At 33.4% G+C, this 17,213-nt stretch overlaps 1 protein-coding gene across 21 annotated transcripts in view; it reads left to right on the plus strand.

The window, feature by feature from the left end:
* The window catches only part of LOC106083366 (homeobox protein cut), a 41,081-nt gene extending 36,856 nt beyond the window's left edge, over window positions 1-4,225 (plus strand). For all 21 annotated transcript variants that reach the window (XM_059366391.1, XM_013246436.2, XM_013246444.2 and 18 more), the window contains 3 exons: window positions 195-1,285; window positions 1,350-1,557; window positions 3,495-4,225. In XM_059366391.1, the coding sequence (XP_059222374.1) occupies window positions 195-1,285; window positions 1,350-1,557; window positions 3,495-3,544 (1,349 nt within the window). In that variant the 3' untranslated portion in view covers window positions 3,545-4,225. The remainder of the gene's footprint in view (window positions 1-194; window positions 1,286-1,349; window positions 1,558-3,494) is intronic.
* Window positions 4,226-17,213: the final 12,988 nt, after the last annotated feature.

Raw genomic sequence — 17,213 nt, forward strand, 5'->3', positions numbered from 1 at the left:
AATAGTAAAAAATCTGCTGATTGAGAACGGTTACCGAAAACTATTTGAAACCTCAGCTCTAAACATTACAAATTTCAAAAAATTTTGATACATATTTTTTGAAATTTCATAAAAGGCAGATTTTTGCAAGTTTTTTTCGTTTCTATTCCACTGTGTAACTCTGGCCCTTATAATTATTGTTGGTTCTTTCTTAGTGCTTATGCAACACAATGTCAGCTCTTCCTTGGTGCCAAACTCGGTTAGCCCTGCTTTGTATTATCCCCAGCAGAACAGTCCCAACTCCAATGCTAATGAGGCCGCCGAAGAAGCCCATCATCAGCAACACCATCATCAGCAGCAACAACACCACCAGCATCATCATCATCAACATCAACTGCATCAGGCATCCGCTACACCCAAATATGCCACCGAGTTGGTCAACCACGGTCAGGATATGTCGGAATTTGTGGCTTATGTCTGCCAGGATACTGGGGGTATACATGCCGCCAATGCGGGCGATCCTTCCGACTTACATGTGCATCATCACCAAACGTCTTCCCATTTTCAATTGCAGCATGCTGCTGCCGCCGCTGCTGTGGGTCGGGGTCCCAAGATTTCAGCAGTCTCGGCTGCCGCAGCTGCGGCACATTACCAGCAATACAGCACCATGTTGCCACCACCACCGCTACCGCCTATGGCCCGGCCGGTGGCCATAATACGTTCGACGGGGGATTTAACCATGGTGGCGTCACCACCCTCATCTGCCGCCATATCACCGCCCCCTCTGACGAGTGTATCCTCGGCTGGTGATTCGCCACGACATCATCACCAGAGTTTGCAGCATCATCATCCTTCCTCACATCATCATCATCACCACCATCATCATGGACATCAGCAGCAGCAACAGCAACATCATCAGGCACAGCAGCAACACACCACTATCGATCACACCTCGAATTCCAGCAGTGGCCTAAGCTCAATGACTTCGAAACTAACCAACACAACCGCCTCCACCAGTTCCGCCCAAGAGTCTACAACCAGCACCATAACTGTGGGCAGCAATAATAATTCTTCCGATTTGGTGGTGGCCTCTACAGCGTCGGCATCACCGCCTCCAGCACCCACACAATCGCCGCATGCACACATCATAGATGTGGCAAGATGTAAGACATCGCCCACTTCATCGGCGGCGGCAGCAGTTGCGGTGTCCACACCCACATCGGCGTTGACGCGTATATCGGCCCAACCGTATCCCAATACGAATGGGCGTGAATACTTTAATCATTTCCATACACAAACCACACCGGTAAGTTGTTCATTAGGAATGGTGGTTTTAGGTGGTTTAATCATTTTTTGATTTTTGCTTACAGCTCTTGGGTTATACCACCATGTCGGGGGTCATCAGTCCTACAAATCTTAGCCTCTATTCATCTACAACGGGTGTTACATCGCATCGCACCACCCCCAGGTCACGCTGGAATTCCTCTTTTCTTTCCATGGAAGATGATTTCAACATGATGTCCCACACACTGACAAGCACAAATCCAGAAGCCACTCCAGTCATACTTATGGAAGATTGTAAGTGAAGTAAAAGAAGTAGAGACATATTCCGTTTTCTATTTATAGGTAGGCAACGGAATTTTATGCAAAATAATACAATCGGCATACATTTTGCCATACGTAAAAACCAAATATTAGAAATATAAGCATAATGAATCAGAGTTCCCCGCTTTCACCAAAACACGGATTCTAAATTTTATTTTGCATAACAAAACGTTGCCCAGTGGAAGAAAATCGAAAAAATCTAATAAAAATATGCAGTCTGAAAACAGTTAGAGACATCTTTTTGATATATCTTCGTAAACTGCAAAATACGAAGCAGGTCTTGGTCGAAAATGCAAAAAAAAAAAAACAAGTAAAAAGGCGTTAAGTTCAGGCGGGTAGAACTTTGGATACCCACCACATCGAGTATATATGTAAACCACCTCTCGTCATAATCCGATTTTAATCGGACAATAAATGCGTCTTAGGGTCGAAGACCTTAAATCGAGAGATCGGTCTATATGGCAGCAAAAACCAAATCTGGACCGATCTGAGCCAAATTGCATAAAGATGGCGAAGAGCCTAACACAACTCACTGTCCCGAATTTGGTGAAATCGGACAATAAATACGCCTTTTATGGGCCCAAGACCTTAAATCGAGAGATCAGTCTATGGCGGCCATATCCAAATCAGGGCCGATCTGCGCCAAATTGCAGAAAAATTTTGAAGAGCCTGACGCAACTCACTTTCCCAAAATTCGTCGACATCGGACAATAAATGCGCCTTTTATGGGGCCAAAACCGGTCCATATGGCAGCTATATCCAAATCTGAACCGATCTGGGCCAAATTAAAGAAGGATATGACAGCTATAGCTAAATCTGAACCGATCTAGACCAAATTTAGGAAGGATGTCAAAGGGCCTAACACAACTCACTGTCCCAAATTTCAGCGACATTGGACAATAAATACGCCTTTTATGGGCCCAAAACCTTAAATCGAAAGATCGGTCTATATGGCAGCTATAGCCAAATCTGAACCGATCTGGGCCAAATTAAAGAAGGGTGTTGAAGGGCCTAACACAACTCACTGTCGCAAATATTGACAAAATCGGACAATAAATGCGCTTTTTATGGGCCCAAAACTTTAAATCAAGAGAGCGGTCTATAATAGAGAGATCGGTCTACAGATCGGGGCCAAATTAAAGAATGATGTCGAGTTAGCCACTCGCAACTCTCTGTCCCAAATTTCAGCAAAATCGGATAATAAATGTGTCTTTTATGGGCCTAAGACCTTAAATCGGCGGATTGGTCTATATGGAAACTATATCAAGATATAATCCGTTATAGCCATCTTCGAACTGGACCTGCCTATGAACAAAAAAAGAATCTGTGCAAAGTTTCAGCTCAATATCTCAAATTTTAAAGACAAGCCTGATTTCAACAGACAGACGGTCAGGCGGACAGACGGACGGACATGGCTAGATCGTCTTAGATTTTTACGACGATCAAGAATATATATACTTTATAGGGTCGCAAATGGATATTTCGATGTGTTACAAACGGAATGGTTGGTATAAAAAATTGGTATATTGGTGGTGGGTATAAAAAATTAAAAGACGAACATCCCCAAAAACCAGTGAAGATATTGTAAGCCTCAGGCAGACTTTTTGCAGGGATTTTTGAGCACTATCCAACATTTGAAAATCGGACCACAACCGGAGATTTGGCAGGCCCCAACAAATTTTCGAAATGCCAATGTGACCTACTTTGGGGGCCTGCCAAAAGGCATCCAGATAACCTAAGGCCTTGATTTTGATTTTCGCACACAATCTCCATGACAGAGATATATCTACCCGTTCTCACACGGCATATTTTTGCTAGTTTTTTTTTTCGATTTTCGTCCACTGTGCGTTGCCTTGTGCTTTAGTACTTCAATAGCACACAACTAATATTTTCCTTTTGACTTTCAACAGCTGGTCGTTACAGTGATGAATATGTCACAAGTCGTGATTATGTTACATGATTATAAATGCATCAATCGTTTTATATGCCCTACTAGAACTGCAATCACAGCAACAGACAGCAACAATAATAACAAACAAACCAAAACTGTAAGAAATAATAACACTACTATTCTATACATACATATATATATATACATACATCTATTCTATACTGTAACTATAGATACAACTAGAATATTTATATATAAAAAAATTATTATTATTATTTATTATTTTTATATAATTAAGAGAAGAGAGAAAAAACAAAAACACTTGTTTTAGGAAATTTATTTGCAAGCAAACATGTTGAAATGTTTGAGAGGAAATATTATATACACATATATAGCTCAAGGCAAATCCCTAAGCAGTTATAGATCATGAAAAAAGTCGGAGTTCGAGGCAATTGGATACACCAATGAAGAGAAAGTATAAAGTTCAAATGAAAATTCAATTTGAAGCTAAGATTTCATTGTTTTTGGTATTGTTTTTATTTAATGCTTGAAGAAGATAATATAGCTCAAGGTCTTAGCTGTTTTTAACAATTTGAATCTATTTCCTAAGTTAATTAAATCAAAAGTTTTAGGGAAAAAACTGATTTATTAACAAAATTTATATAAATCATACGCAACCTGGGCAAAAAATCAGTTTTTAATTAATATCTTATTTTAAACGGATTTTTGTATGGTTTTTCTTTGTTTTATAAAATTAATTAATTTTTTAATTTTGGGGGCAAGCTATTTGAACAATTAAATGTGTTTAACAAATCATATGGAGAGTTTTTTCCATAAGATATACAACATAAAAAAAACCTTGATCAAAAAGTAACATTGAGCGAATTTACACCATACCATAGGACAAAAAGCGAAGTCTTACCAAGGACAGGGGCGAAGTCTTATTAAGGGTTTATGATAACACTATAACATGTATAAAAAACTGAAATAGAATGGAATTTGATCGAATAAAAAGAAGCAGGAGCAAAATTTTACCTTGGGTATATGAAAACTCAGAAAATTGTACGACTTAGCAGAAATTTGGAAGAAACGGTGATTATTTTTAGATTAATTTAAATTTTTAGGACAATTTGTGAAAATTTTGGAGAACACTTTGGAGGATATCCAAAAAGTGCTATGTCAACTTAAATTACCTTACAAACTTTTTTAAATTCCCTTATGCGTATGATCAATGAAAAATGTGCTTCAGCTAGATTTGATTCTTATTATTTTTTGTTATTATTTTATTTATTCTTGTATGCCATAGCTTCTCCTTATCGGTTTTGGTCAAACAGGTATGGAATAAGGCCAATATATACGGAAACTTTGGGTAATCTTTGAGCAAAAACTTTTAAATTAAAATTCGTTTTTTGTTTAAGCTCAAAAATCAATTTCAGACAACATCAGTTTGATTTTATTATCCTGGTGACAATCTTTAGAGCATAGATGGGCATCATACACATCCGCACATAAATTCCTATGCAGGGAAAAACGAATAGAAGCACACGTACAATGTAAACAACTTCGTGTGACTTTGTTCGGGACCCTCTATTTCAAAGCTTTTTTATTAAGTTAATGTATTTATGCTCTTTGCTTCTTCACTATAAGTCGTCAAACCGTGATAAATTCAATTCACATCATTGTCAAAAAAACATAAATCTTATGAAAAACTGATTTTAAGAGACAAATTTCTTTAACTTTGGAAAAAAAAACTTTTGTACTATTCAAAATGAAAGGTATGTAGCGCTAGATGTCAACTGTTTTCCGGTATTTAAATACATTTTCTAGGTAAAGGCTTTGAAAAGTTGCAAAGAAAATACTGGGATTATACAATAATTTATATAAAACAATAACTTATATAAAATTAAATGTGGTTCGCGATTTTAATTTCATTGACCTTTACTAAATAAATATTATAAAACACCTAGTTCGAGTTAAGTTCTTTAGAGTTATGGTCAAACTCTTAGGGTCGAAACTGTTTTCAAGAAAATCGCCCACCTTCAGTTTGAAATTATTTACCCCATTAAGTGTTTTCCACATCGTTGTGTGCTATGTGCTAGGAAATTATTTATCTAAAATTGTTTGTATAAGTAAGTATACAACCAACCATTAATAGAGGAATTCATGTCGCTATCAAAGAAAATCATAACATTCATATGAAAAACTCATTGAAAGAGACAATTTAGTTAATTTTGGGAAAGTATTTTTATACCATTCATTATGAGAGATAAGCGGCTCCAGTTGTTAACTACTTTTGGGTATTTAAATATATTTTTTTGGTAAATCCTGCCAAAGAAAAAACTGGGATTATAAAAAAATTTATATAAATTATACACTCCTTGGTCCAGAAATTAATTTTCTAGTATTTCATAACAATTATCATGAATTGTGGTTACCGGTATGAGTTTTTATTCTTTTTACTAAAAAAAAATTAAACCACCTATTTTAAGTTAAATCCTTCAGAGTTATGGTCAAACTCTTTAGGACGAAACTGTTTTTATTTAAAACCCAAAACCAAACTAAAATCAAAATCCATTCTTAAGAATATCCCCCACTTTCAGTTTGAAATTATTAACCCGATAAAAGTGTTCCATATTGCTTCCAAGATGCTATGCAATTGTTTGCTGTGTGAATACAAATATCAGCAATGGAATTCATGTCGTTATCAAAGAAAAGTATAAAATGCATATGAAAAACTCATTTAAAGAGACAATTTAGTTAATTTTGGGAAAGTATTTTTGTACTACTCATAATGAGAGATATGTAGCTCCAGGTGTCAACTGTTATAAAGAAAAAACTGAGATAACACAATAATTTATATAAATCATACGCTCCCTGGTCCCCAAATGAATTTTCCAATAGCTCATAACAATTATCATGAATTGTGGTTACCGGTTTTAATTTTTATTCCCTTTACTAAATAAATACTTTGAACCGCCTATTTCAAGTTAAATCCTTCGGAGTTATGGTCAAACTCTTAAGGACGAAATTGTTTTTATTTAAAAAACAAAACCAAAATCCATTCTTGAGAATATCCCCCACTTTCAGCCTGAAATTATTTACCCGATGAAGTGTTTTCCATATTTTTTCAGGGATGCTATGAAATTATTTGTCTTAAATTGTTTACCGAAAGTACACAAACATTCGTAGTGAAATTCATGTTGTTGTCAAAGAAAATCATAAGATTCATAAGAAAAACTCATTAAAAGAGACAATTTAGTTCATTTTGGGAAAGTATTTATAAATAAAATACTGGGATTATACAATAATTTATATAAATCATACGCTCCCCGGTCCAGAAATTAATTTTCTAGTATCTCATAACAATTAACATGAATTGTGGTTACTGGTTTTAATTGTTCTTCATTTTACCAAAAAAAATTTAACCACCTATTTAAAGTTAAATCCTTCAGAGTTATGGTCAAACTCTATAGGACGAAACTGTTTTTATTTAAAAACCAAAACAAAAGCAAAATCAGTTCCTAAGAATATCCCTCACCTTCAGTTTGAAATTATTTACCCGACGAAGTGTTTCCCATATTGTTTATGGGATGCTATGAAATTAATTGTCTAAAATTGTTTACTGTAAGTATACAAACATTATAGCGAAATTCATGCCTTTATCAAAGAAAAGCATACAATTCAAATGAAAAACTCATTTAAAGACACAATTTAGTTAATTTTGAGAAAGTATTTTTGTACTACTCACAATGAGAGATTTGTAGCTCCAGACGTCAACTGCTACCAGATATTTAAATAATTTTTTTAGATAAAACCTGTGAAAAGTTATAAAGAAGAAACTGTGATTATACATTAATTTATATACACCATACGATCCCTAGTCCCCAAATTAATTTTCTTAAATAGCCCATATCAATGCCAATAAATATTTTATAGCCACCTACTTCTATCTCCTTTAGAGTTATGGTCAAACTCTTTAGGACTAAACTGTTATAAATAATATCAATTCAAACTCCCACATCAATTCGAAAAAGATCACCCAGTTTCACATTTAAATTATTCCCTGATGATGCGTTTTCCTAATTGTTTTTGAAATGCTATGAAATTATTTTTCTTGAGTTTTTTACTGTGAGAATATAACCTTAAGCAATAAAATTCATATGTTAATCAAAGAAAATCCTAAAATATATATAAAAAACTCATTTAAAGAAACAATTTTATTTCATTTTGGCTACATTTTTTGTACCATTCATATTAAAAGATAATAAGATGTAGATTTCAACTGTTTCCAGATGTTTCCAGATATTTCTAGGTGAAAACTTTTAAAAGTTATTAAGCAGAAATATTGAGATAATACTAAAATTTATATAAATCATACGCTACCTGATCCTCAAATGAATTTTCCTAAATACCTCATATCAATTACAATGAATTGTCGTTTACGGTTCTTATCTTTATTAATTTTATCAAAAAAATCTATAGCCCCCAATATCTATCATTTCAAGTTACAATACATCCGTTAGAGTTATGGTCAAACTCTTTAGGATTAAGCTGTAATAATTTTTTTAAACCAAAATCAATAATTATCCTAAAAAAATTACCCAGCTTCAGTTTGAAATTATTTCCCTGTGGATATGTTATCCAAACAGTTTCTGGAATGCAAGTAAATTATTTGTCTAAAGTTTACTGTGAGTATACAACTGTCAGTAATAGAATTGATGTCCTGAAAAGCATAAAATTCGCATGAAAAACTTGTTTAAAGAGAAATTTTTCGTTAATTTTGGAAAAAAAAATGTATTATACTCATAGCTTTAAATGTCAGCTGTTTCCTGGTATATAAATACATTTTCTATGTAAAACCAATTTAGAGTTAAAGTTCATGTTCCAAGAGGTTAAGATCTGTGTACCAAATATAGAAAATAATTGGAATTTTCAAAAAAATTGCAATCATTTTTTAATTGGATCAATTAAAAAGTTAATTGAAAATTTCAAAAATTGTACCCTACACACGCACTGTGGGTATTACAACTTTGTGCATTTGTTTGCAACGCTAAGAAGGAGAAGAGCTAGACCCATCGATAAGTATATCGGTCGGCTTAGAATAACTTCCCGATTCGATGTAGCTATGTCTGCCTATACGTTTGTATGTCGGTCCTTGTTTTTTTTTAATGTGGTAAAAGTCGCATTTGTTGTCTGATTTTCATAAAATTTTGCACAAGTCACTTTTTGGGTCCAAGGAAAAACGCTTTTGGTTTTGGTAGAAATCGGTCCAGATTTGATATAGCTCCCATATAAATATCTTTCTTCCGATATGCCCTTTTAAAGCTGTAGAAGCCACAATTTTGGTCCGATCTTTATCAAATTTGGTATGAGGTTTCGTTTGACATTTTCATACGTGTGCAAAGTATCGTCGAAATCGGGTCAGATTTAGAAATAGCTCCTATATATATTTTGGATTCGATTTGACCTATTAAGGCTGTAGAAGCTACAATTTTTGTCCAATCTCTACAAAATTTTGCACGAGATGTTTTATTGGGCGTGCAAAGTTTTATCAAAATCGGACCAGATTTAGATATAGCCCTCATATATATCTTTTATCCGATATGCCATTTGAAAGCTGGAGAAGGCACAATTTTAGTCCGATCCTTACAAAATTTGACACGAATGGCTTTTTTGACGTCCCAATATGTGTGCAATATTTTATCAGAATCTGATCAGATTTAGATATAGCTCCCGTATATATCTTTCATCCGATATGGACTTTTAAGGCTGTGGTAGCCACAATTTTTGCCCGATCCTTACAAAATTTAGCACGGTATATTTTATTTGATGTTTCAATACATGTGCAAAATTTCATTAAAATCGGATCAGATTTAAATATAGCTCCCATATATATCTTTCATTCGATATGGCCTTTTAAGGCTGTAGTAGCCATAATTTTGGTCCAATCCTTACAAAATTTAACAAGTGATGTTTTATTTGACGTCTCAATACCTGTGCAAAATTTCATCAAAATCGGAGCAGATTTAGATATAGCTACCATATATATCTTTCAGCTGATAAGGCCTTTTAGAGCTGAATAAACTACAATATTGTTCCAATCTTTACACAAGTTTGCATGAGATATTTTATATGACGTCTTAATACGTTTGCGAAATTTTATGAAAATCGGTTCAGATTTGGATATACATAGCTTCTAAATATATCTTTTATCCGATGAGGCCTTTAAAGCTGTTCGGTCACAATTTTGATTGGGTCTTTGTAAAACTTAGCGTGAGGTATTTTATTTAACATCCTAGCACGTGTGCTAAAGTTCATTAAAGTCGATCCAGATTTAGATATATCTCCGATATATCTTTCATCCGATATGGCCCATAAAGTCTGTATAAGCGATCATTTAAGTCCTTTCGGGAAAAAATCTTACAAGGTTCTATTCAGTTTTTCACTAGGTAGGTTTCATATATCAAAAGTATTATGTATATTGACTCGGTGGTGCAGGGTATTATATAGTCGGCTCCGGCCGAAATTTGCCTAACCTTACTGATTGTTTTTAATTAAACATGCAATTATTTTATTGAAAATTTTGTCAATTACTATCGACTTTGATTGAAGCAGTTTCAATTAAAAAAATTAATTGGATCAATTTATTTCGTGATTGAAACTGATTTTTTTTCCTGTGTACAGTAAATTATTAACATTTTTTAGTTTTATCTGTTTTCTCAACTCCATTCTTTTTTGATGATCTTTAACTGCTCTTCCTGGGGGCTAACTAAATAACAAAAAAATAATTTTCTTTGCCCAAACAAAAAGAGGCTTCCAAAATTTTTTATTTCACTAAACAAAAAGCATAAACCTAAGGCTCAAACTCAAAAACACTTAATGACAACAAAAATGTACAACATTTTTTAAAAAACGAAAAGAACCAAAACTATAAGGAAAAAAATCAGAAAAGTTTAAAAAACTAGAACTGCAATTATGAATTAAAACAAAAAAAAAACAAATTAATAAAAAAATAAAAGCTAGACATTATCATCTAAGTTATGCCCAATTATATATTTACCATAGCAACGATGCGGTTATATATACACGATATATATACATACATTAAAAAAATAATAGACTATAATTGATACTAGAATTTATTATTAGATTTTTATATTAGCAAAGAAAAGTAACTCCTGCGGCCATTTAATACAAAAAAAGAGAGAGATCTGAACAAAAATTTATAGAAAACAAAAATAAATTAAAAAAATATAATTTATATAAAATATATTATTATATTGGTGCTTTATATTATAAATAGAATTTAATGAAAAAAAAAACATTACAAAAAAAGGTTAAAAACAGCAGAGAAAGCAAAAACGCTCATTTTTAGATTTTAAAACCAAAAAAAAACAAAAAACAAAATTTGCAATTACATAACAATTCATTGAAGAAACAGGTTCCTTTTATGCTAAAAACTAAAATCGAGGCAAGAAAATTTGAAAAAATCAACAAAAAAACACCCTGCAGAACAAATGCTTTTTTGTATGCCAACTCATATACAATGAGTTTAATTAATAATTTAAAAAAAATTATGATAAAATGGTTACTAAACTGCAAAGGAAATTGTAAATTGTGTTAAACAGATAAAACCATAAAAAACTAATAATAAAACAAACAAAAAATAAAACAATAGCTATTTAAAAATAAAAACCGAACAACCATAAAACTTAGATTACCGACAAGCAAGAAACGCGGAAGTGGAAAAAAGTCAAAAATAAAAAATCCCTAAAAGATAGTAAACAGACAATAGTAGATTTTAACAATAACAAAAAAAAACAAAATAAAATAAAAACGATAAGAAACAAACAACAAAAACACTTAGTTACTATTTATATAAATATATAGATATATATATATATTATTATATGTATACATACATAACTACTATAAAGCATACATACATACTACCATACATAAACCTAAAAAAAACAATACAAATATATTTATATTGAATATATACAGACATACATGCATACCTATATTATATAGTATATATACCTATATACAGATACCATATAGAACTTATGTATAACATAAATCGAAAAAAAAAACAAATGAAAACAGGCATGTAATTTTTACATGATTATATTATAAAACATTAAAAAAAACAAATACTAAATTAAAATTAAAATATTAAAAAAATGGAAACAAACATAATTATACACAATTTATAAACAAACAGCAGAGAGTAGGCAAAACAAACTCAAAATTTCATAAAAACTTAAATACAAACCTAAGTACATACGTAGCATGAGATATGTCTCATAAAAAATATACAAATGAAACTACAGGTCATTCGATGCAGAAAAGTAAAAGTTAACCCTGGCTTATATTTTTTCTTTTAAGCTTAAATCATTATGTTTTCTTTCTATCATTTCTACCTTTATGTAAAACTATTTTTTCCCATAACTGTATATTTTAGAACTTATTCATAATTATTTGCAGTTTTGAAATCCCTTATCAGAATATTCGTACGGCAATTTCATGCTAGATATATTCTTGGTCTTCGTGAATCTTTGGGTTATTGACAGTGGTCTAAATCGCTTAGCAAGTTGGTTTGCTTTGAAATATTGCCCTAAGAACTTATAAACTATACATAAAGGGTAATTTTTTAAAGAGCTAAAGAAAAATTTTTCAAAAAAAAACACATAAAATCCAGAAAAATGCATGAAATCTTTATTTGAATGTTTGAATATTATTTCATGCAAATGTTGACCGTAACTGCGTCTCAAATGGTCCAACTGCTTAGTTCAATTTTGGCATACTCTTTCCAACTTTTCAGATGGTATCTCACAAATAAATGCTTTAATGTTGTCTTAAAATGCGTTAATTGAAGTGGGCCTGTATATGAGCTTTAACATATTCCCACAAAAAATAGTCTAAAGGCATTAAATCGCACGATCTAGGCAGCCAATTGACCGGCCCCGAACCTGAAATAAAATGTTCATAAAACTCCCCTCTCAATCGGTCCATTGTTACGCGTGCTGTGTGGCATGTGACAACGTCTTGTTGAAACCACATGCCATGCAAGTCAAACTCTTGCATTTTGGGCAAAAAAGAAGTTGAATATAATCTCCCGATAGCATTCACCATTCACAGTTACGTTACGATTTGTATCATCTTTGAAGAAGTACGGTCCAATGAGCTCATAAACCGCACCAAACTGTGACTTTTTCTGGATGCATTGGTAGCTCTTGCAATGCTTCTGGCTGATCTTCACTCCAAAATGGACAATTCTGCTTATGTAGGTACCCATGGAGCCAAAAATGAGCTTCGTCGTAAAATGGAAGAAGAGCGCGATGAACTTTCTTAACAGAGCACGCATTTTGTTAATAAAATTCAAGAATTTGCAAGGGTTGTTCTTTTGTAAGACGATTCATAGTTAAATTATAGACCAAACTGTAGATGTTGGACAGTGAAACAAAACACGAAACGAACGTGAGCTTTTTAAACCAGTGTTGCCAAAAAGATAATAGCTAAAAAATCGCCCTTTATATTCTTGACATCAATGAACTTTTTCACCGATTAGGTTAGGTAAGGTCGAAAAAGAGGGTTCAGATATTAATTATTGGTCTAATTACGCTCCTATAGAGCCACTGGACTATCCTCGGATTCTGGCCCTATTTCGAGCCTACAGCCCGTCTATATAGTCTCCAACATCTGTTAGCATTCTCAGTACGCTCCTGAATGTGACCAATTAAATTTCCTATCCAAGATCACTCCTAAGTATTTAAACTTGTCAGATATCAAAATCGTTTTATTGAGGAAACGCAGTGCATCAAATTGGCCCACCTTCATCTTCCTCGTGAAAAGGCATATTTCTGTCTTCTCTGAGTTAACATTGAGATCCCTGGGTCTAGCCCAGTCATATGCCATATTCAAGACCCTTTCAGCCCTTCTGCATAACTGGTTCGGATCCTTAACCCTAAGAAGTAACATCGTCTGCATAGCAGACGGGTTCAAATCCCTCCTCAGTCAACATCCGTAATAGGTTTTTTATGGTGGTCACCAAAGGAGTGGCCTAATATTTATGGCATGAGACCCGCAATTTATCCACCGCCATTCATGGTAAAAGTAGTACTAGCACTTAGGCGTTGTTACGATACCAGACTAGAACCGATTTATGGCCATAGAATGGAAAACGATTAGGAATTATACGAGTAGCACAGATTTTCTGAAATAGATTTTTTCGATGTTACTTTTCATTACTTAAAGCGCACAACCAGCCGGTTACTAGCATAGATGTATGTCCATAGTGGCAAGGAACGGATTCAATTCGGCGCCCTATTGTCAGCCTAACCTTACCTATACGCAAGCCAAGGAACACTAAACAAAATCTCAAAAGGGCTATTCAGTGCAAATCTGTTCGTTTGACACGATTAGGTAACTATCAAAAAATTTGATGGTGAAAGCCTTTGAAAGAAATATCTGTCCATCGATATACAACACACAACAAGGGTATGGGTCCCATAGGAACTTATTACTCGCTTCGGTTCTTCTGCTTCTATACTAAAACATTCAAAATACATTTATACAAAATTTTTATACCCTTCACCATAAGACTAATTTCGCTATTCCGTTTGTTACACCTCGAAATAAGCGTCTTAGAGCCCATAAAGTATTCTTGATCGCCATGACATTTAAAGTTGATTTAGCCATGTCCGTCCGTCTGCCGAAAGCACGCTGACTTCCGAAGGAGTAAAGCTAGGCGCTTGAAAATTTGCACAAATACTTCTTAGGTATTATAGTAGATCAGTTGGGATTGTAAATGGACCAAATCGCTCTATGTTTTGATATAGCTGCCATATAAACCGATCTTGAGTTTTGACTTCTAGAGCTTCTAGAGGGCGCAATTGTTATCCGATTTGGCTGAAATTTTGCACGTGGTATTTTGATGGTACTTCCAACAACTGTGCCAAATAGGTCTAATTCGGTTCATAACCTGATATAGCTGCCATATAAACCGACTTTGGGTTTTGACTTCTAGGTCTTCTGGGGGGCGCAATTCTAAAAATTTGCGTGAAGTGTTCTGGTATGACTCCCAACAACTGTGCCAAGTATAGTCTAAATCAGTCCACAACCTGATATAGCCGCCATATAAACCGATCTCCCGATTAGACTTTTTGAGCCTCTGTAGGGCGCATTTTCTATCCGATTTCGTTTCGTTTCAACTTCCAACAACAGTGCTAAGTATGGGTAAAATCGTCCCATAACCTGATATAGCTGTCATATAAACCAATCTTGGGTCTTGACTTCTTGAGCTTCTAGAGGACGCAATTCTTATCCGATTTGGCCGAAATTTTGCATGAAGTGTTTTATTTTGACTTCCAACAACTGTGTCAAGTATGGTCTAAATCATTCCATATCCTAATATAGCCGCCATATAAACCAATCTCCTAGTTTGACGTTTTGAGCCTCTCACTCCAAAAGGGATCTATTATGGCAGGTTGTTTATCTCTTACAATTTTTGAACCACCCAAAGGCCACAAATCTTAAGTGGTATAAGAAAGAACATTTACTTATATTTACGCTTGAAAACTATTAAAAACTTATATTGGAAAATGAGATATAATGTAAGAAGTTCGGAATTCCTAACTTAGATTTTTTTTGTCGAGGTTACTTTTTTAGTAATAAGAGTTCACAACAAGCCTATTGCTGGTATAAGTGTATGTCCATAGTGGCATGGGGCGGATTAATATATGCACCCTCTTTTAACCTAACCTAACCTAACTTGTATTGAAATAAGACATATAAAGGTTAGGTCTTCACTCAAACCAATATATAGTCGTGCAGAACACTCGAAAATTGGTAAAGGCAACGTCATATCCCTTTAGATTTGTTACTTGTTTTCCGTTAAACAACTAAATTTAGAGTTTTTAAATTTTTCTCCACCATACCCTGCTTTTTACTTTTTTTATTATTTTTTATTTTTTTATTTTTTTTTAACAAACTCCAACTAAATAACGATCAAATTTAAAACTAAGCTAAAAGTAAAATATACATATATATATATATACTAAATTATAATTGAACAAATATATTGTTAGGGTGTTAATGTGCCTAAGTTTTAAAAACGAAAAACAAAACAGAAAATATGAACAAAAACAACAACAATGAACAAAAAATACAAGAAACATAAATTATACACATACATATTAAACTAAACCAGAGAAGAAAAAATGAAGAAAACAAAAAACATAAACTATCAACTGAATAACGACAAAGAATATGACATTAATTAGAAAAAACACCAACTGAGAAACAAACTGCAATTGCGTAGAGTAAAAGAAACTGGAAAAAGTAGAATTTTTAACGAAATACGATAATATAGTTTTTCATATTATGAAGAGAAGCAAAACAAGAAAACAAAATCTAAAAAACACAAACAACATTTTAATGGCATATATAATTTGTATACACATTATAGTTTTTATTATGGCAAAATATGAAAAAAAACCTAAAACCGATGAACCTTGTTCCTTCCCAAGAAAAATGGATGCTATCTACAAACTTTTTTCAGGGTGTCAAAACATTCTGCTGATACGATTCTAAGCACTAAGATATCGCCTCTGAACTTGCAGCTCATTATCGATGACAATGTAGGTTAGATAGTCTCTATCGTGCTTACTAGTAGCTATTTTGACCTTTCTCAGCCTCTTTCTCTACAAATATGATACACAGTGTTGCCAAATCGAAAAATCTTGGCTATAGTTCTGGGACTTTTCTTAGCACTAAGATATCGCCTCTGAACTTGCAGCTCATTATTGATGACAATGTAGGTTAGATAGTCTCTACTGTGCTAACTAGTAGCTACAATATTTTGGCCTTTCTCAGCCTCTTTCTCTGCGGAGAAGACACACAGTGTTGCCAATTCGAAAAATCTTGGCTATAATTCTGGAACTTTTGAACGGTTAGAGATATGGACACGCAAACTTAACATAGTCAATGTTGAGGTGTTTTCCAAGGAGGAATTTTTCATGAAAATGGATGCTATACACAAACTTTTTTCAGGGTGTCAAAACATTATGCTGATACGATTCTTAGCACTAAGATATCGCCTCTGAACTTGCAGCTCATTATCGATGACAATGTAGGTTAGATAGTCTCTATCGTACTTACTAGTAGCTATTTTTACCTTTCTCAGCCTCTTTCTCTACAAAAATGATACACAGTGTTGCCAAATCGAAAAATCTTGGCTATAATTCTGGAACTTTTGAACGGTTAGAGATATGGACACGAAACTTAACATAGTCAATGTTGAGGTGATTTCCAAGGAGGAATTTTTCACCTGAGGTTAGCAATTTGCAAATATAACTAGGATGACAACGATACACCTTTTTTATATGTATTATACACAATTTGGAAAGGTATTTCAGAAGACTATGCAAAAAAAAAGTACGCGGAAAAATTCTAAAAATTAATTAAATATTTGGGGCAAAAACGAAAAAAAATTTAAGTTATTTATTTTTCTTTTAAATGGCGTGTAACTTTCAGGTGCAACAAAATCGGAACGAATAAAGATATTATCATGATTTTTGCACGGTATATGGATAAATAAAAAAATAAGAAATGTACCAATATGTCACAAAATGACCAAAATAAAAGCCTGGTTATGCTATCGTAAGCATACCGTAAATGTAGGAAAACGTGTCAGCTGTTTTGTTTTGGCTTATGAATACACATACAAATGATT

The sequence above is a fragment of the Stomoxys calcitrans genome, chromosome 4, assembly GCF_963082655.1.
Source record: "Stomoxys calcitrans chromosome 4, idStoCalc2.1, whole genome shotgun sequence".
Taxonomy (NCBI): Eukaryota; Metazoa; Arthropoda; class Insecta; order Diptera; family Muscidae; genus Stomoxys; species Stomoxys calcitrans.